A 20,885-nucleotide genomic window follows, 5' to 3' on the forward strand; every position below is an offset into this window, starting at 1 on the left:
AAGGCTGGCTCTCTCTTCATTCAGATCTTAGTTAAATACCATTTGTCCCTTTAATGTAAATTGTTATTCTCCAGGTCTGCTCCCAAATCAGTTTAAATTCACTGCATAGCACTTATTGCTACCTGATATTTTTTATTTTTTATTCACTTATCAACAAATATTTACTAAATTCCTAACTATATTCCAGGCACTAACCTAGACATAGATACAGTCATAAAAAAAAAAAGTCAGCTTTCATCCTAATAAAATACATAGTAAAGCAGATGGTGATAAATGCTATAGAGAAAAAATAAAGTAAGGCAAGGGGATGGGAGTGCAGGGGCCAGTGACTGCAATGTTAAGCAGGATGGCCAAAGAAAGCTTTACTAAGATGACCACTGCTCAAAAACCTGAAAGAGATGAGGAAGCAAAATAGGTAGGTATCTGTGAGAAGTTGTTTCCAGCAGAGAAAACAAGTGCAAAGGCACTGAGGTGGGAATACACTTGACAAGGAGGGCAATATAAATGGAAGAGTGATGGTGGAGAGCAGGAGATGAACCTAACGAGGAAATGGGACCTAGATTATGGAAGCCACTAGAGCAGTGGTTCTCAACCTTTCTAATGCCGCGACCCTTTAATACAGCTCCTCACGTTGTGGTGACCCCCACAATATCTGTGTTTTCCGATGGTCGCGACCCATACGTTGAAAACCGCTAGCAGGGTCACCTAAGACCACCGGAAAACACAAATATTTACATTACGATTCATAACAGTAGCAAAATTACAGTTATGAAGTAGCAACGAAAATAATGTTATGGTTGGGGGTCACCACAACATGAGGAGCTGTATTAAAGGGTCGCGGCATTAGAAAGGTTGAGAACCACTGCACTAGAGGAATCTGAACAGATATTTTGAAAATATACCACAGGGGTCAAGGATGAAAGAAAGGAAACCAAACTGTAAGCAAAATAATGCTGCTTCCTCAATTTTCATAAAACCAGCTTCCTCTTGACATTTAAACTGAGATTGGAATGGCATCCTCTCAGAGGACTTCCTTAACCACCCAATCTAAACAGAGATGACTGCCTAGACGAGGGCGGTGAGGAGTGGTTGAATTTGGATATGTTCTGGGGTAGACCTAACAGATTTGCTAATAAATTAGATAGAGGAGTGAAAGAGTGGTCTAAAATGTACTAAAGTTTAGCCTGAGCAACGAAAAGGCCAGAAATTACATTTATTGAAATGAGAAAAGCAGATGAACAGGTTTAGAAGAACCATATATGGAGTTAAATTTTAGATAATAATTTAAAGATGTATCTATTATCTATTATATATATATCAAAAGTAATAACTAACAATAGTCTACTAATTAGATATTATGCACAGGCATAAAGTGGACTGACAACAGATTAGCCAGTCTGAATTCCGTGGAGGTGTAAATTTGGGAATCATCAGCATATGTGTATTATTTAAAAATGGTATTTAAAGACAGGATGACGCACAGGGGCCATCAGGAGAGAACTTGGGGGTCAACAGAGGTGGGGCACAAACCTTCACCCCCCCCAAGTTTGCAGGGGCCTGAACCCTCACCCCTGCTGAAGGAGATCTCCTGCCCCCATGGCTGCTCAGCTTCACATACCCAGCTCAAATCGGGACCCAGGTAACAGAGACTTGGCCGACAGCAGATGCCCTCTCACCGCAACAAGACTTGATGGAGATGTCTTGCACCCATGATCCAGGGAACTGGGGTCTAGGATATCTAAATCCAGCCTAGCACCAGGAATGCTCAGGGCCTACTCAAGAAGGCAAATAATCCTCTCCACTAATAATTACAGGGTAAAACAAGATGGTTGTTAGAATATTAAATTTGACAGTAAAATAGTAGTCAAGTTTTCAGACTAATTTAAATTGGCCAATCAAAATAAGCAAATACTCTAGAAAAATCAATTGTACTGGACAAAAAAGCTGTTACTAAAGTGTTAACTAAAATTTTTATTGATAGTTCATCTCATGGTAAAATTGCATAACATATAATGAACCTAAAGCAGTCACATTTTAGTGCAAAAAAGTAAAATTTAAAAGCTATCAAGATTACAGCATAAAATTTCCAAAAGCCTCCCAATATTTAAACCAAAAAAGGGGGGATAGTAGAAGAATATCATGTAAGGAAAAATATCCTGCAAATAAATTACATCTAGAAAATTTTTACTTTAGAAAATTAACTTTCATTTGTAATGCTAACAGCAAGTCACCCAGGTAAAACATACATGGTGTCAAAACAAGCCAAAGGAAAATCATTTGGGCAAAAAAAATGAAAAAGGATCGCAAATCAAATTTATAGAAAATATTCCTTTATTAACTTTTGGTCGAGAATATGTTTGTATATTTTCAGAAAACAACTCCGAGACATGTGGATTCCTGCAACAGAGAGGAATTGACAGGACTGCTCCAGCCATGAAGTCAGAAGAGAAACAGTCCAGAGATGGAAGACTCTGGCGATGCCTTGCCATACTAGCAGTCAGCAGATATGCGTCACTGCAGATTACCCAGGACCAAACCAGAGAGGGTCAGACCTGCAATACCACCATTTGTCCACCATCCAGAACTGAAATATCACTGCTGTTATGAACACATTAACAACTGTTGGACATAGAAACCGGGACTCAAAAGAACTGTTGGCCCAGAAAGCAACTCACTATAGACTGATTCATTTGCCTCTCAGCATAACCATTATTGCTTGTCTCATTTTCAGTTCCTATAAGTGTATTCCTAGTATCACATAAGCTCACTCATCTAGGGGAAAAGATGAACAACATAGACTGATGAACAAGAACAGCAATGATCAGACTGTCAGACCTCAGAGGGAAGGTAGGGGAGGGTGGGGACAAGGGAGATAGATCAACCAAAGGACTTGTGTGCTTGCATATGAGCCAAACCAATGATCACGGACAACAGGGGGGCGGGGGGGCTTGCGGGTGGGGGGGATTGGGAAGGGAACGGGGGGAGGGGGTTGATGACAAATATGTGATACCTTAATCAATAAAGTAATTAAAAAAAAAAAAAAAAGACAGGATGAGAGTGAGAGTCCTAAATAAATAAGACCATCTCAGCTTCCATTCTCGTCACATTCAGTCTCCAAAATATATCTAGAATAATCTTTTTAAAACATAAAATAAGATCAAGTCACTCCTCTTTAAAATTTTAAAAATAATATTGTCTCTGCACTTGGAATAAAACCTAAACATGGCCCACAAAGCTCTGACTCATCTACGTCTCTAAGCCTGAGACACATGGCCTTTCTTTACGTTCTTGAAAGACACCAAATTTTCTTGCCTCCCGACCTTTGAAACCGCTATTCTAAGCCTGGAATGCTATTCCCTGGCCTCTACATGCGACCTCCTGCTGATCCCTCAGCTCTAAATTTCAAGGTCACCTGCGGAGGCCTTTCTCTAACACCCAACCTAAATGTTTCTTCAGTCAAGTTACCACTTTCAAAGCACAAGCCTCAACTGAGAGAGAGATTTACTGTCTACTCCAGCAGACAAAAAGTTCCATGGGTGCAGGGATTTTGTCTTGTTCCGTGCTCTATACTGAGGGCCTAGCACAGTGCCTGGCAAACAGTAGACATTCATAAGTATTTGCTGAATAGAGACAACAGTCCATTGTGCAACACGCAATTTGTCTCACTATACATAGAATGCTCCCCCGCCCCCCGAAAAATTAAATGACAAAAACCACTTCAAAACTGTCACACAGCCCTAGCTGGGTTGGCTCAGTGGATAGAGCGTGGGCCTGCGGACTGAAGGGTCCTGGGGTTCAATTCAGGGTTGTTGGCTTGATCCCCAGTAGGGGGCGTGCAGGAGGCAGCCGATCAATAATTCTCATCACTGATGTTTCTATCTCTCTCCCTCTCCCTTCCTCTCTGAAATCAATAAAAATTTAAAACAACAACAAAAACCTGTCAAACAAATTACAGTTATTAACGACAAGGTACCTTACTTCCTTGTACCACTTTACTGGGTTTCATTTATTCAGCACTGTTTTCATTCATTCACCAAACTCAGTATGTACTTAAAAGGAATCCTTTAATTCATAGTCATAGTTGAATAAAGCTGTTAGGGAACAACTAATTATCAGTTGACAGAGAAGTTACACAGTTGCTGTCAGGTGAACCGAAGTCCCTGATTTGGTTGAGTGTTTTTTCCAAAACCAGTTTTGATCTGGGACATTTTCTCTGAAGCAGCAAGAATTTATACAAGAACCACTGTCATCCCAAGACATTTGTTCACTTTGGATATGTATGTTTTAAATAAAATGCAACAATCCAGTATACATATACACACAAAATCAAGCAGCCTCTACTGAAAACTGGGCATCTGACATTGGAATTGAAAATCAGAAATATAAGTAGTTTGTTTATAAAATTAGCGTTCCGGTAGTTAGTAAACTTGCTAGGTCATCAAAAGGAGTAGTTTTCTTCATTAGGGCAATACGTAATGTCATTTTAGGAACAGCAGGACCTCCTCCCCGCAAAAATATGAATGGAAAGAAGCACTAGTTGAAAAAATTTCATGTGTTGCTTTTAGACAAAAAGCTCGCAATATTCTGAAAAGTCAGAGACTTCCGCAACAAGGTACCAAAGGAATTTCCTTTTTCTGGATCCACAGTGTACATACACACAGGACGCACCCGCACCCGAAAAGCGATTCTTACGCGAACAGTCATTAGCTTGTATACGTTTCCGCAAACAATTTTGGGCAATTTCCCAGTGACCTCGCGCGAGGAGGCCGCCTTCCCCTCCCCGCAGCCCGGAGCACAGCGAAGCACGCACTGGCGTCTGCGCGGAGGCCCAAGGCCTCGCTGCCCCGCAGGAAGCCCCAGTGGACCCACCGCCCACCGCCGCCCGAGGCCGCACTGGTTCTTCGCCCGCGCCCCCTCAGCTACCTTTCCGCCGGAAGAAGGACATGGCGGGGCCAGGGTCGGGGCGGAGGGCGCGGGGGGACTGTCGCGGGGACGGCCCAGCTCCCCTCATTCAGCAACCGGCCCTGACTTCCGGCCCGCAGCGGCCGCCGCACTAGCCCGAAAAGAGACCTTTCCTCCAGGCGTGGGCTCCGCCGCCTCCTCGCGACGCCCAGGTACCTCCTACCGCCATATTATCAACCTGCCGCCGGCCGGAGTTCCGGTCCTTCCCCGCGCGAGGCTTCACGGGAGGCCCCGCGCGCCGGCCCCGCCCCGCGCGCCGGCCCCGCCCCGCGCGCCGGCCCCGCCCCGCGCGCCGGCCCCGCCCCGCGCGCCGGCCCCGCCCCGCGCGCCGGCCCCGCCCCGCGCGCCGGCCCCGCCCCGCGCGCCGCCCCGCCCCGCGCGCGGCCCCGCCCCGCGCGCCGGCCCCGCCCCGCGCGCCTCTTCCGGAAGGGCCGGTACTCGGCTTGCGCCGGAGCGCCTGCCTGGCCCTGCGCCTGCGCGGCCCACGCCCTCCCTCACCCAGGGGCCTGAACCCGCCCGCGGTCTGCGGCCGCAGCTCTCCGTGAGCGCGCCCGCCCTCGGCGGAGCGGGGTGGCCGCCGCCGCAGCATCGGCGCCGGCCCTGGGCACCTTTCCCTCAGAGCGAGCCCTAAAAGGCAGGGCTAATCCCGCCACGCTCCGGCTTAGCCCCTCCCGCCTCTCCGAGTTTGGCTAAAAGGCAATGGCGGGCAAGAGCGGCTTTACCCTGACCTGACCGCCTTCCCGTGCTCTCCCAGGGGAGCCGACCACCGCCCCACCAGGCCGCGGGTTGGAGGCGATGGGCTTTCCGGATGGAGACTGGGAGGCATAACCGGTTTCATGCGGCTGCACTGGCCCCTCCGTCTGTGACCTTGGTAATGGAAAAGGATGGACTTACCGTATTCTCAGAATGCAGGCTCTGCGAAAGCTGAGATTTGAAAGGCACCTAAAACGAAAGCCTCGCCAATATTGACCCGGCAAACTCCAGCGAATCATCCTTCAAGCGCTGTTCAAATATCATTTTCCTGTGAATCTGATGACAGCCCATTTGTCATAAACCAGAGTGAAACAAGCCTCCCCACTTTTAGTGCCCCTCACCACCCCACGAACATGCTCAGGGCCCGGGTAATTACTGTAACCTTGAGCTCCTGCTGCAGAGAGCTGGACAATCATAGCAGCTCAATAAATGGTGAGTGGGTTTTTTAAATTTATGAAGTCCATCAGGTGATGGATAGGGAATCTGAGGTCCAGAGAGAAGAGGCAACTTGTCTAAGATTATCCAGTGTGTCAACATTGAGACTGTAACTAGAACTCAGGCTCTTTTCACCTTATAATTAGAGCAAATTAATTGATTTGTCTATTTTGGTTTTGTTACCAACTCAAGGGGTTTGAGCTTGGAGTGATCTATTCAAACGAAATGTTGCAAAGTAGTGTTTGTTTTTTTTGCTTGTAGCAAGTAAAGGAGACAGGATTCATATCCAAAGCTCTGTCTCCCTGAAGGTAGGGTTAGTTGGTTGGGATGGGAGGAGAGACTGCAAGAAATCCCCTAGCAAGGGACAGGGACAGGAGTGCAATCACTATCAGTCTGATGCCAAAGTCATTTGCTTATAACATTTTCTCCCATCTTTCCCTTCACCTCCAACTAATCCTCATTTATCTGAGGATCCAGCATGGGAAATTATTTATTGGGCAAATATAAGGGAAGGAGTGATATATAACAGTGCAGATGCCTTCTGAATCATCACCCATTAAAGTGTGTATGTACTTAGGGAAACTTTAATAGTTTTGTCATTTAATCTTTTGAAATTTGTTGACCCACATATGAATAAAGTTAAAATAGAGAGGAATGGGGGCATGAGAGATCCCCTTGGTTTATCCCCTTGAAGTTTCAACTATTTGAACAGCTATAACTCAACAAAGGATTCCCTGCTCAACAATTCAAGCACTGAAACATCTAAAGGTGGGCACGTGGAGCAAAATAGTAAGGTCAGGGATGCAGCCAGGCACCTGGGAGCTCAGGGTAGGACTCTGCCCTCTGCCGGAAAGAGGAGGAATTGGGTGATGGCTGACCCTCCTTTCAGCTGGGAGGAGCAAAGAGACTCAGTAGGCCCTCCTGCAGGGGTGAGTAGTATGAGCTGTGACAGTCCAGTGATCTGGGCAAAGACACACAACGGAAGAGTACAGCCATAGTTGTAGGGGAGGTTGGCATTTCAGACAGAGAAACAAAGCCACAGAGCTTAACTGCCTCTCTTTCACCTCCCAGAGCATATCTCCCTTTGCTCTTGATGTCAGGTTGTGGAACACATTACCTGTGAACCCGGAAACCATAGAATCATATTTCTTCCTGAGCAAAAGGGGTGCACCCTGTGACCAGTCCTGGGGTCAGGAACCCCCTGGAGGACTGAGGTTACCATTACTGGGAGAGCAAAACAGCAAAGAAGCTGGCAGGTTCCTCCAGCCCTCCCAACCCCCAAGCACCATGGCTATGTTGATGGCAGCCAGAGAGGGCAGCAGGTTGGCACTGGAATTTCACAGAGCTAAAAAACAAAATAACGCACACAACTCAGTGCCACCTACTGAAAAATAATAGAAGGACCTTTTCATGCTAGTCTTCTAGAAAAATGCCACTCACACATGGTTGCCTAGGCAAAGAAAGAACACATCAAATACCACGAATAACCAAGGTAGCGAGGCAGAACAAAAAAAAAAAAATTAAAAATCTCCAGAAAACAAACTTAGAGACATGGAAATATGTGACATAAGTGAAAGGCAGTTCAAGACTGCAGTTCTTAAAATACTCAAGAAGGCCAAAACTGGTTTGACTCAGTGGATAGAGCGTCGGCCTGCGGACTCAAGGGTCCCAGGTTCGATTCCAGTCAAGGGCATGTACCTTGGTTGCGGGCACATCCCCAGTAGGGGGTGTGCAAGAGGCAGCTGATCAATGTTTCTAACTCTCTATCCCTCTCTCTTCCTCTCTGTAAAAAATCAATAAAATATATTTAAAAAAAAAAGAAAAGAAAAAAAATACTCAAGAAGATCCAAGAAAATACAGAAAGGCAATTTAACAAGCTCAGAAAACAACCTACTGAATAAAATGAGTACCTCACCAAAGAGACTGGAACTTAAAACAAAAGAGAAATTCTGTAGATGAATAATTCAATAAAAGAGATCAAGAATGAACTAGGGCCCGGCCGATGTTGCTCAGTGGTTGAGTGTGGACCTATGAACCAAGAAGTCACAGTTTGATTCCCTGTCAGGATACATGCCTGGGTTGTAGGCTCAATCCCCAGTGTGAGGCCTGCAGGAGGCAGCCAATCAATTATTCTCTCTCATCATTAATGTTTCTATCTCTCCCTCTCCCTTCCTTTCTGAAATCAATAAAAAAATTTTTTTTTTAAAGAATGAACTAGAGCCCTAGCTGGTTTGGCTCAGTGGATAGAGCGTCAGCCTGTGGACTGAAAGGTCCCAGGTTTGATTCCAGTCAAGAGCACATGCCCAAGTTGTGGGCTGGATTCCCAGTGGGGGGCGTGCAGGAGGCAGCCAATCAATGATTCTCTCATCATTGATGTTTCTATCTCTCTCTCTCCCTCTCCTTTCCTCTCTGAAATCAATAAAAATATTTATATTTTAAAAAAAGAATGAACTAGGAGGTATAGGAAATAGAGCAAACCAAATGGAGAAAAGGATCAGTGATATTAAAATAGAAATCTAGAAATGCCACAGAGGGAAAAAAGAGAAACCTGAGCATAAAAAAATAAAAGAGCTCTACGGGAGCTACATGACTCCATCAGTAAAAGCAATATAAGAAAAATAGGTATGCCAGAAGAAGAAGAGAGGGAGAAGGGAATGGAGACCCTATTCAAACAAATAGTTGATGAGAACTTTCCAAACCTATGGAAAGAATTAGATCCTCTAATCCAAAACCAGACAGAACACCTAGATAACTTAATCCAAAGAGGCCTTCTTCAAGGCACATTGTATTAAAACTGTCAAAAATTAATGACAAAGAATTCTCAAGGCAGCCTGGGAAAAGAAGAAAGTAACCTACAAAGGAAAGCCCATTAGATTATCATTAGACTTCTCAGCAGAAACTCTACTCAGCCAGAAGAGAGTGGAACCAATTATTCAAATTACTGAAAAAGAGAAATTACCAGCCAAGAATAATACATCCAGCAAAGTTATCTATACTAATAAAAGGGTAATATGCTAATTAGACCTTCCAGGAGACCTTCTGGACGTTCTTCTGGACAAAGCCATGGTGGCAGGGCCGAGGTAGAGGTGGTTAGAGGCCAAGAGGGGAGGGCAGTTGTGGGTGATCAAGCCAGGATGGGATGGCAGTTGTGGGTAATCAGGCTGGTAAGGGGCAGGGCCGTTGGGGGTAAGCAGACCAGCTGGAGGGCCAGTTGGGGGCGAGCAGGCCATCAGTGGGGGTCAGTTGGAGGTGATCAGGACAGCGGGGGGGGGGGCAGTTTGGAGTGAGCAGGCCAGCAGGGGGGCAGTTGGGGGCAAGCAGGCCAGTGGGGAGGGAAGGTGGGGGTGAGCAGGCCAGCAGGGGGGGCAGTTGGGGGTGATCAGGCTGGTGGGGGGGCATTTGGGGTGAGCATGCCGGTGGCCGGGGGCAGTTGGGGGCAAGCAGGCCAGCAGGCAGAGTGGTTAGGGGAAATCAGGCAGGCAGGCAGGCAAGTGAGCGGTTAGGAGCCAGAAGTCCCAATTGCGAGAGAGATGTCTGACTGCTGGTTTAGGCCTGATCCATGTAAACTGGCAGTCGGACATCCTTCGAGGGGTCCCAGATTGGAGAGGGTGCAGGCCAGGCTGAGGGACCCTCTCCCCCGTCCCCCATGCATGAATTTCATGCACCGGGCCACTAGTCTATAATAATACAAAAATATGCTAATTAGACCAGATGTCCTTCCGGACGAAGCCAGGGCTGCGAGGGAAGCCTGGTCCCGGAAGCCCATGTCTCGGGTGCAGAGGTAAGCCAGTGCCTGCAGCCAGGGGAAGGAAGGCCTACTCTTGCACAAATTTTGTGCACTGGGCCTCTAGTCCTTTAACCCTTTGTACTCGCTTGCTTTTTTCTCGATTCCTTTATTCTACTCGGGATTTAATTTTTTAAATACCCCAGATTTTACAAAGCGCGGCAGTAGAATAAAAAACTGGAGTTTCTTTTTATACAAACTTATTTATTTGGATTTTTTATATTTCAAACTAGAGGCCCGGTGCACGAAATTCATGCACGGAGGGGGGTTGTCCCTCAGCCCAGCTTGTACCCTCTCCAATCTGCGACCCCTCGAGGGATATCCGACTGCCCGTTTAAACGTCCCCAACTTCCCTCCTCTGCTGGCCTGGTCACTCCTAACTGCCCTCTCCTTCAGGGCTGATCACCTCCAACTGCCCTCCCTTGCAGGCCTGATCCTTCTCAACTGCCCTCCCTTGCAGGCCGGGTGCCTCCCAACTGCCCTCCCCTGCTGGCCATCTTGTGGTGGCCATCTTGTGTCCGCATGGGGGCAGGATCTTTGACCACATGGGGGCAGACATATTGTGTGTTGCAGTGATGATCAATCTGCATATTACTCTTTCATTAGATAGGATAGAGGCCTGATACAGGGGTGGGGGCCAGCTGGTTTGCCCTGAAGGGCGTCCCAGATCAGGTGGGGGTTCCCTTGGGGTGTGGGGCGGCCTGAGCGAGGGGCCTATGGTGGTTTTCAGGCCGGCCACGCTCCCTGGCAACCCAAGCAGAGGCCCTGGTATCTGGAATTTATTTTCCTTCTACAATTGAAACTTTGTAGCCTGGAGTGGAGCCAAGCCTGGGGCTCCCTCTGAGGCCGGCAGCCATTTGTGTTGGGGTTATAATTGAAACTTTGTTGCCTTAAGCGGGTGAGCCCGGCCAGGGTGTGCGGAAAGCTTTGCTTCCCCTGTTGCCTGCGGCAACCCTGGCCTGCTCTCTCAAGCTCCATTCTGCCGCCATTTGTTTGAATTTGTTTACCTTCTATAATTGAAACTTTGTAGCTTGAGTGGAGGCTTAGGCCTGGCAAGGGCAGGCAGAAAGCTTGGCTTCCTCTATTACCTAGGAAACCTTGCTCTCTGTGGCTGTAGCCATCTTGGTTTGGGTTAATTTGCATACTCACTCTGATTGGATGGTGGGTGTGGCTTGTGGGCATGTCGGAGGTATGGTCAATTTGCATATTTGTCTATTATTAGATAGGATTATTGATACATTCAAAGAGTATAAAAAGAGCTGCTACCGATGCTAACAGTGTCGAGTCACACTCGACATCCGAGTGCAAAAGGTTAAATATGAAGCTAAGGAAATTCATTATCAGAAGACCTCTATTGCAGGAAATACTCAAAGGGGCCATTCTACCTAAAACAAAGAAGTAAAGGTTACAAAACTATAAGTAAGATCACCAACAAACTTACAGCATTAGGAACAGTGGTTCCAATGGTCTTAGGCTCTACAGCAGCGGTCGCGACCCACAGGTTGAGAACCGCTAGCAGGGTCGCCTAAGACCACCGGAAAACACAGATATTTACATTACGATTCATAACAGTAGCAAAATTACAGTTATGAAGGAGCAACGAAAATAATTTTATGGTTGGGAGTCACCACAACATGAGGAACTGTATTAAAGGGTCACGGCATTAGAAAGGTTGAGAACCACTGATTAAGAAGGATAATTTGCAACAACAAAAACATAAAATAGGAGGGAGACCATCTGAATTTTCAAAGGAGAATGGAGAACAGATGCATTCTAAAGAAAAAGGACTACTGTATAAATTAACCTTTTAAAAAAATAAATCTAATGGTAACCACACACAGAAAAACCATAATTGCGGCACATAACATAGAAAAAGAGGAAACGGGAAAGAAGTATGGAATACCATCAAATGAAAACAACAGACAGAAACACAAAGGAAAACAACCAATGGAGGTATAGAGCTACCAGAAAACAAAAGATATAATAGCTATAGGAAATTCTCATACATCAATAATTACCCTGAATGTCAACTGAATTCACCAATAAAGAGCCACAGAGTACCAGATTGCATAAAAAAAATAAAACACCTATATGCTGCCTTCAGGAGACACATCTAAGCTGTAAAGACAAAGGTAGATTCAAAGTAAAAGGATGGAAAATGATTTTCCAAGCAAATAACATCTATAGAAAAGCAGGTGTAGCCATACTTATACCTGACAAAATAGATTTCAAGATAACAAAACTAACAAGAGATAAAGATGGACATTTTATAATGATAAAGGGGACACTGCATCAAGAAGACATACCACTTCTTAACATATATGCACCCAATCAGGGAGCACTAATATATATAAAGCAACTACTAACAGAATGAAAGAGAAAACATAATCATAGTTGGGGACCTAATACTTGATTGACAGCTCTAGATAGATCATCCACACAGAAAAATCAATGCAGAAATATCAACCTTAAATAACACATTAGACCAAATAGACATAATTGACATTTACAGAGCCTTTCTGTGCCTCGCCAGCACAGCCAAGGGTGAACCTGAGGAGGGGCGGTGAAGGATTGAAGAAAAGACAGACAAGAGAATACAGCTGGGGCTCGGTGGATCTCCCGTGCCTGGATGAGGACACAAAAGATCCAGCCTGCAAGCTGATGCTTTATTTTATAGTCTGGTTAAAACAGGGTAGATTAACATGTATACAAATGTTCTTGTTTTGGCAACAATTGCTGCACCTCCCACAGCCCATTAGCTACTTAGGAAGGAATTAGGGAGGGTTACAAGGTCAGGCTTAATTATGCCAGGAGAGCTCTGCCCTCCAGGCTGGGACTTGTTTGTGGCCCTGCCACAGGTCAGCCCAAGGTTTTACCCTAGAGCCTCTCCCTACACCTTTCATCACAGAACATCAAATTATGCATTCTTCTCCAGTGTTCATGGAACATTCTCAAGAATATACCATATGTTGGGTCAGAGAATTAGCCTCAACAAATTCAAGAAGATTGAAGTTATACCAAGCATATTCTCTGACCACAATGCTTTGAAAGTAGAAATCAAGCCCTAGCTGGTTTGGCTCAGTGGATAGAGCGTTGGCATGTGGACTGAAGAGTCCCAGGTTTGATTCCAGTCAAGGGCACATGCCTGGGTTGCGGGCTCATCTCCAGTAGGGGGCATGCAGAAGGCAGCCAATCAATGATTCTTTCTCATCATTAATGTTTCTGTCTCTCTCTCACTCCCCCTTTATCTCTGAAATCAATAAAAAAATATTTTTTAAAAAGAAAGTAGAAATGAACTGCAAAAAGGAAGTAAAGAAACCCACAAATATGTGAATATTAAACAGCACACTACTAAACAATGACTGGATCAAAGAAGAAATGAAAGGTCAAATAAAAAAGAGAGAGAGAAGTGATAATGACAATTGCAACATATCAAAATTTCTAGGATGCAGCGAAAGCAGTAATAAGAGGGAAATTTATATCATTGCAGGTCTGTCTCAACAAAGAAGATATTTTCTAAGTAATCAACCCACATCAAATTTTAAAGAACTTGAAAAAGAAGAGCTAAAGCAACCCACAGTCAGCAGAAGAAAGGAAATAATAAAAATTAGAGCAAAATTGAATGAAATAGAGAACAAAAGTACTATAAAAATACAACAAAGAGCTGGTTCTTTGAAAAGATTAATAAAATTGACAACCCCCTGACTAGACTTACAAAAAAGAAAAGACTCATAAAAATCAAATCAGAAATGAAAGAGAAGTTACCACAGGCATCACAGATATACAAAGAATCATACTAGAATACTATGAAAGACTATATGCCACCAAATTCAATAACTTAGAGGAAATGGATAAGTTCCTAGAAATATGTAACCTTTCTAGATTAAATCATGAAGAAATGGAAAATCTAAACAAACTAATAAATAGTGAGGAAATTGAAACAACTATCAAAAGCTCCCAAGTGCCCAGCAGGTGGGGCTCAGTGGTTGAAAGTCAACCTGTGAACCAGGAGGTCACAGTTCAATTCCTGTTCAGGGCTCATGCCCAGGTTACGGGCTTGATCCCCAGTGTGGGGAGTGCAAGAGGCAGTCAATTAATGATTCTCTCTCATCACTGATGTTTCTATCTCTCTCTTCCTCTCCCTTCCTCTCTGAAATCAATAAAAAAGCATATATTTTAGGAAACCTCCCCTCAAAAAACCACAAGACCCGATGGCTTCACTGATAAATTCTAACAAATATTCAAAACAGATTGGATACCTATCCTAATCAAACTAAAAAAATTGAAGAAGAGGCAATACTTACTAACACAATTTATGTGCTCAACATAAACCAGATACCAAAACCTGGCCAGGATAACACTAAAAAAAGAAAACTGCAGACCAATATCTCTTATGAATACAGATGTAAAAATCCTAAACAAAATACTAGCAACTTGAATATAACAATACATTTAAAAAAAATACAACATGATCAAGCGTGGTTCATTCTAGGGGCAAAAGGATGGTTTAACCCACACAAATTGATCAATGTAATACACCACAGTAACAAAACAAAGGACAAAGGAAAAAGCATTTGGTAAGACACATCATCCATTTATGGTTAAAAACTAAATAAAATGAATATAGAAGGAAAGTACTCAGCATAATAAAGGATATATATGACAAACTCTCAGCTAATATCATACTCAATAGTGAAAAACTGAAAACTTTTCCTCTAAAATCAGGAATAGGCTAAGGATGCCCACGTTCACTAGTCTTATTCAATGTAGTGCTGGAAGTTCTAGCCAAAGCAATCAGGCAAGAGAAAGAAATAAAAGGCTTCCAAACAGGGGATTAAGAAATAAAAGTGTCGGAGAAACCAAGATGGCGGCATAGGTAAACACCTAAACTGCTGCCTCGCACAACAATTTCAGAACTACAACTAAAAGACAAAACGGACATCATCCAGAACCACAGGAAGGCTGGCTGAGTGGAAATTCTACAACTAGAAGGAAAGAGAAAAGCACACTGAGACTCAGAGGAGCTGCAGGAGGCAGAGGTACTGAGACGCGCACGCATGGAGAGGGTGGGCAACTGAGTAGGTGGCTGGCTTTCTCAAGCGGGAGGGAGACAAAAGCTCCCGACTACACTGAACTCCAGTTCCGGGTGAGACTCTGGAGACCCAGACTAATTCGGGGAAAAACTGGACTGTCTGGCAGCGGGCGGAAATCGAGGGTGGATTTCTCTCAGAGGTGCTTGCAGCGATTACCTCGGGACACTGAGACCCAGGGGCCTATTAGGGCAGGGTTGATGGGAAACCAATGCTGTCTGCTCTGCCCTGAGACTCCGCCCCATCCAAGCTGAGCACAGAGGCTTTTGCAAGTCTTGTCTCATAAGGGTGTCTCCAGCACAGAAGTTCTCCCAGCATAGACACAGCTGATCCTCACAGCCAATTGGCCTGGAGGTCAATTCCTCCCAGTGATACCAACAACAATCAAGGCTTAACTACAACAAGACTGTGCACCCAGCCCACAAAGGGGTGCACCAAGAGTGTCCACCTCAGGTAACTGGGGAGGCCAACCCACTGGGCCATATAGGACACCTACCACACAAAGTCTCTCTATCAACTCAGGGAAGCAGCCAAAATGTGGAGACAAAAAAAAAAAAAAAAACAGATCACAGATGAAAGAAATGGAGGAAAGCAAACGACTGGATATAGAGTTCAAAACAAGGTTTTTCAAGAGTTTTCTAGAAAAGGCCGATAAATTGGGTGAGACCCTCGAGGATATGAAAAAGGACCAACTAGAAATTAAACATACACTGACTGAAATAAAAAATATTATACAGAGATCTAACAGCAGACTAGAGAATTGCAAGAATCAAGTCAAAGATTTGAATACAAAGAAGCAAAAAACACACAACCAGAAAAGAAAAAAGAATCCAAAAATATGACGATAGTGTAAGGAGCCTCTGGGACAACTTCAAGCGTACTAACATCAGAATAATGGGGGTGCCAGAAGAAGAAGAGAGAGAAAGATACTGAAAACCTATTTGAAGAAATAATGACAGAAAACTTCCCCCACCTGGTGAAAGAAATAGACTTACAAGTCAGGAAGCGCAGAGAACCCCAAACAAAAGGAATCCAAAGAGGACCACACCAAGACACATCATAATTAAAATGCCAAGAGCAAAAGACAAAGAGAGAATATTAAAAGCAGCAAGAGAAAAGCAGTTAGTTACCTACAAGGGAGCACCCATACAACTGTCAGCTGATTTCTCAACAGAAACTATGCAGGCCAGAAGGGAGTGGCAAGAAATATTCAAAGTGATAAATAGCAAGAACCTACAACCAAGATTACTCTACCCAGCAAAGCTATCATTCAGAATTGAAGGTCAGATAAAGAGCTTCACAGATAAGAAAAAGCTGAAGGAGCTCATCACCGCCAAACCAGTATTATATGAAATGCTGAAAGGTATTCTTTAAGAAGAGGAAGAAGAAGAAAAAGGTAAAGATAAAAATTATGAACAACAAATACATATCTATCAACAAATCAAAAAAATCAAGTGAATAAAAAATCTGATGAACAGAATAAACTGGTGAATATAATAGAATCAGGGGCATAGTAAGGGAGTGGACTGACAATTCTTGGGGGAAAAGGGGTGTGGGGGCTGCAGGAAGAGACTGGACAAAAATCGTACACCTATGGATGAGGACAATGTGGGGGGGTAAGGGCAGAGGGTGAGGTGGGAATCGGGTGGAGGGGAGCTATGGGGGAAAAAAGAGGAACAATTGTAATAATCTGAACAATAAAGATTTATTAAATTAAAAAAAAAATAAAAGTGTCACTTTTTCCAGGTGACATGATTCTGTATATAGAAAACTCTGAATATTCTACCAACACACTGTTAAAAACAATAAACAAATACAGCAAAGATGCAGGATACAAAATCAATGTACAAAAATCCACTGTATTCCTATATATTAACAGTGAAACTGCAGAAAAAGAAAAAAATTCCTTTTGCATTTGCAACAAAAAAGAATAAAATACTTAGGATTAAACTTAACAAAGGATGTGAAGGACTTATATACTGAAAAATACAAAGCATTATTAAAAGCAATTGAAAAAGACACAATGAAATGGAAAGATATCCTGAGCTCATGGATTGGAAGAATCAACATAGTTAAAATGGCCATATTACTCAAAGAAATACACAAATTTAATGCAATCCCCATCAAAATCACAATGTCAATATTTAAACCCAGAGAACCAAGATGGTGGCATAGGTAAATGGCAGTACTCAGCACCTCCTACAGCCACATGAAAATTACAACTAAATACAGAACAACAATCATTCAGAACTGCCTGAAAACTGGCTTAATGAAAGTCCCACAAATAGAGAAGTAAAGAAGAAAGCACATTGAGACTGGTAGCAGGGGTGGAGGTGTGGAATGGGGTGGTTTGACACCCATTTGCAGTGATTAGTTAATCAGGAGGGATATCTAGGCTGTTGAGACTTCCTGTGAGGAGCAAGTGTTCCCAGCCCCACACCAGACACCTCATCATAGGATCCCAGTGCTGGGAAGAGAAGTCCCCATAACTTCAGGCTATAATAACTAGCAGGGATTGTGGATGAGTGACATGGAGGCTGCTGGAGTCCCAGGCAGTTCCTCTTAAAGGGCCAGCACACTAACTTACTGGGACTCTCTCCCTCTGAGCTCCAGTGCTGGGGCAGTGGCTTGGGAGAATCCAGGGACATACCAGGAAGAATGGGATTGTCTGGCACTGGGGCAAGAACTTGGGGTAGCTTTCTCCAAACAAAAGTACTGCCAGAGGTCATTGTTCCTATACTTAGACCTCCACAGTCACAGAGCTGACTGGCAGGCACCATATCTGAGATTCCATCTGCCTGGCTCAGACTGTACCCTCCACTCTGGTGATTCCCTGAGATCCTGCCCCACCTAATTTGGAGCCCCACCCAAGCTGTTTGCAGCAGCTTTTCCATATGAATAGCTGTTCCAGCTCAGGCTTCAGACTTTCCAAAACCTCTTAAACAAGCAGCATCTGGTGTCAGCTCATTCCATTCCTCTCAATAAGAGGTCGAGGCCAGAAACTAGCATTAGCCTGCCTTGTTTCACAGGTGAACCTCACCTGGGCACTTCCAAGCCCAATACAAGTAGTATCCATCTTCAGATCTCTCTGTAGCTCCTGCTGAGTGGCCCCAGGCAGTGGCTGACTTTGCACCTCCGGGACCGGGGGGCGGGGGCGCGGGCAGAGCCAGTGCACCTCGTGGACAGCTTCAGATCATACCTGATTACAACTCTATACATCCACAGGTGACACACTCAAGGGGCAGAATCAGTGAGCACCAAAGCCTCAATGAAGCAAGTCCTGCTCCATAGGGGTGTCTTCCACTACAGATATTCCACTGTAGTTGAAGTTTTTTCTACAGCCAATTGGCCTGGAGGTCAATTTCTCTCAGTGATTCCAACAGCCATCAAGGCTCAACTACAACAAGACTGTGCACACAGCCCACAAAGCCGTGTACCTAGAGTGCCCAGCTCAAGTGACTGTGGAAGCTGAGAAGCTGAGTACTACAGGACACCTACTACCAAGGCCACTCTGCCAATTCCAAGAGACATAGCAGCTCTCTCTAATACCTAGAAACAAACATGGGGAAGCAGCCAAAATGTGGAGACAAAGAAACATGTCACAGATGAAAGAAATGGAAGCAAGCAAACTACTGGATACAGAGTTCAAAACAATGGATATAAGGATACTCACAGATCTTAATGAGAGCTTCAAGGAACTTAGTGAGACTTTCAAAAATCTTAGTGAGAATTTCAAAGACATGAAAAAGGACCAGTCAGAAATTAAGCAAAAACTGACTGAAATAAAGAATACTTTATAGAGATTAAACAGTAGAGTAGAGGATTTTGAGAATGAAAGAAATGATTTAGAATATGAGGAAGTAAAAACACCCAATCAGAAGAACAAAAAGAAAAAAGAATCCAAAAATATGAAGATAGTGTAAGGAGTCTCTGCGACAATTTTAAGTGTACCAACATTTGCATCATAGGGGTGCCAGAAGAAGAAGAGAGTGCAAGATATTGAAAACCTATTTGAAGAAATAATGACAGAAAAATTCCCTACCTGGTGAAAGAAATAGACTTACAAGTCCAGAAAACACAGATTTCCTGTGGAAACCATACCAGAGTTCCAGGATGCTCAAGGCCATTTAGGGTGTGAAAGGCCCTGAATATAGTACGCTGGATGGCCAAGGCCACTTTGAGCATGGGAATCTTAATCAGAGTGTCCAAGGACTATGCAGGTGCAAGGACACAGCATTCTCACAGTACACTGTGCCCTTCTATAACCAAAATATGATGTTACTATTTGGCAAGAAGCCTCTTTTGTCTAAGTAGTATAATACATGTTACTGACTAGCCAGTGTGCTAGAGAGAGCGCTCAGAGGGAGCTCAGGTGTGACTACTAAGGCTACAGAGTGCTCAGATGCAGCTACTCTGAGAGGCTGTAGGTCTAGAAGCAACACACGGCCGTTCAGATAATGGCTATGAGTACAGAGGCTACGGCTTTGTGATAAAGATGTATTTATTTATCAGCTAGTGTGCAGCTGCCTGTATAGAACTGTTGTGAAGAACTGTTTTGTTTAGTGGCTCCTTATTAGCAATGGCAATAAGGCCACTGGCTCCTACAATAAGGACTTTCTTATACACCCACAGCTTCTCAAGGCTTCTCCATCTGATACCCGGTGTTCAAGGAGGTCCAGCCCCTGGCAGAAGGCTCAGACCCAACAGTCCCAAACAAGAGGAATCCAAAGAGGCACACACCAAGACACATCATAATTAAAATGCCCAGGGTTAAAGACAAAGAGAGAATCTAAAAGCAGCAAGAGGAAAGCAGTTAGTTACCTACAAGGGAGCACCCATGTGACTGTCAGATTTCTCAACAGAAACTTTTCAGGACAGAAGGGAGTGGAAAGAAATATTCAAAGTGATGAAAAGCAAGGACCTACAACCAAGATTACTCTACCCAGCAAAGCTCTCATTTAGAATTGAAGGTCAGATAAAAAAGTTCACAGACAAGAAAAAGCTAAAGGAGTTTGTTACCACCAAACCAGCGTAGCAAGCAATGTTAAAGGGCTTTCTTGAAGAAGAACAAGCAGAAGCAGCAGCAGCAGCAGAAGAAGAAGAAGCAGAAACGATAAAATGGCAATAAACACATATCTATCAACAATTGAGTCTAAAAATAAAAATAAACGAACAAGAAATCTAATGAACAAAATAAACTGAAGAATAAAATAGAAACAGAGGCATAGAAACATGGAACAGACTGATGAATCTCAGAGGGAAGGGGACAGGGAGAGATTAACCAAAGATCATATATGCATAGATGCATTACCTGTGGACACAGACAATAGGGTGATGAAGGCCTGGGGTGGGACAGACATTGGCTGGTGGGGGCAATGCAGGGAAAAGAGGGACATCGATTATACTCTCAACTATAAAGATTAAAAAGAGAAGAGAAGATCATAAATATAAACAATAAAATGGCCATAAATACATATCTATTGGCAATTGAATCTAAAAATCAAAATAAATGAAAAAGGAATCTAATGAACAAAACAAACTGATGAATAAAATAGAACCAGTGGCATGGACACATGGAACAGACTGATGAATCTCAGAGGGAAGTGGGGGAGGGTGGGAAGTGATCAACCAAGGAACACATGCATGTAGGCATTACCAGGAACACAAACAATAGGGTGGCGAAGGCCTGTTGCGGGGCAGGAAGTGGTTGGAGGGTTGATGGGGGGGGATAGGGGGAGACATCTGTAATACTCTCAACAATAAGATTTTTAAAAATTAAATTAAAAACTCACAATGTCACAATTTTAAAGAAATAGAACAAAAATCTTCAGATTTGTATAGAACCACAAAAGACCCCAAAT

At 44.0% G+C, this 20,885-nt stretch overlaps 1 protein-coding gene across 2 annotated transcripts in view; it reads right to left on the reverse strand.

Annotated features, from left to right (window-relative positions):
* The window catches only part of AKAP10 (A-kinase anchoring protein 10), a 116,032-nt gene extending 110,853 nt beyond the window's left edge, over positions 1-5,179 (reverse strand). For both annotated transcript variants that reach the window (XR_008554674.1, XM_008156205.3), the window contains exon 1: positions 4,924-5,179. Coding sequence is in view for 1 of the 2 variants with exons in the window: in XM_008156205.3 (XP_008154427.1) it covers positions 4,924-5,011 (88 nt within the window). In the remaining variant the exon portion in view is untranslated. The remainder of the gene's footprint in view (positions 1-4,923) is intronic.
* Positions 5,180-20,885: the final 15,706 nt, after the last annotated feature.

The sequence above is a fragment of the Eptesicus fuscus genome, chromosome 20, assembly GCF_027574615.1.
Source record: "Eptesicus fuscus isolate TK198812 chromosome 20, DD_ASM_mEF_20220401, whole genome shotgun sequence".
Taxonomy (NCBI): Eukaryota; Metazoa; Chordata; class Mammalia; order Chiroptera; family Vespertilionidae; genus Eptesicus; species Eptesicus fuscus.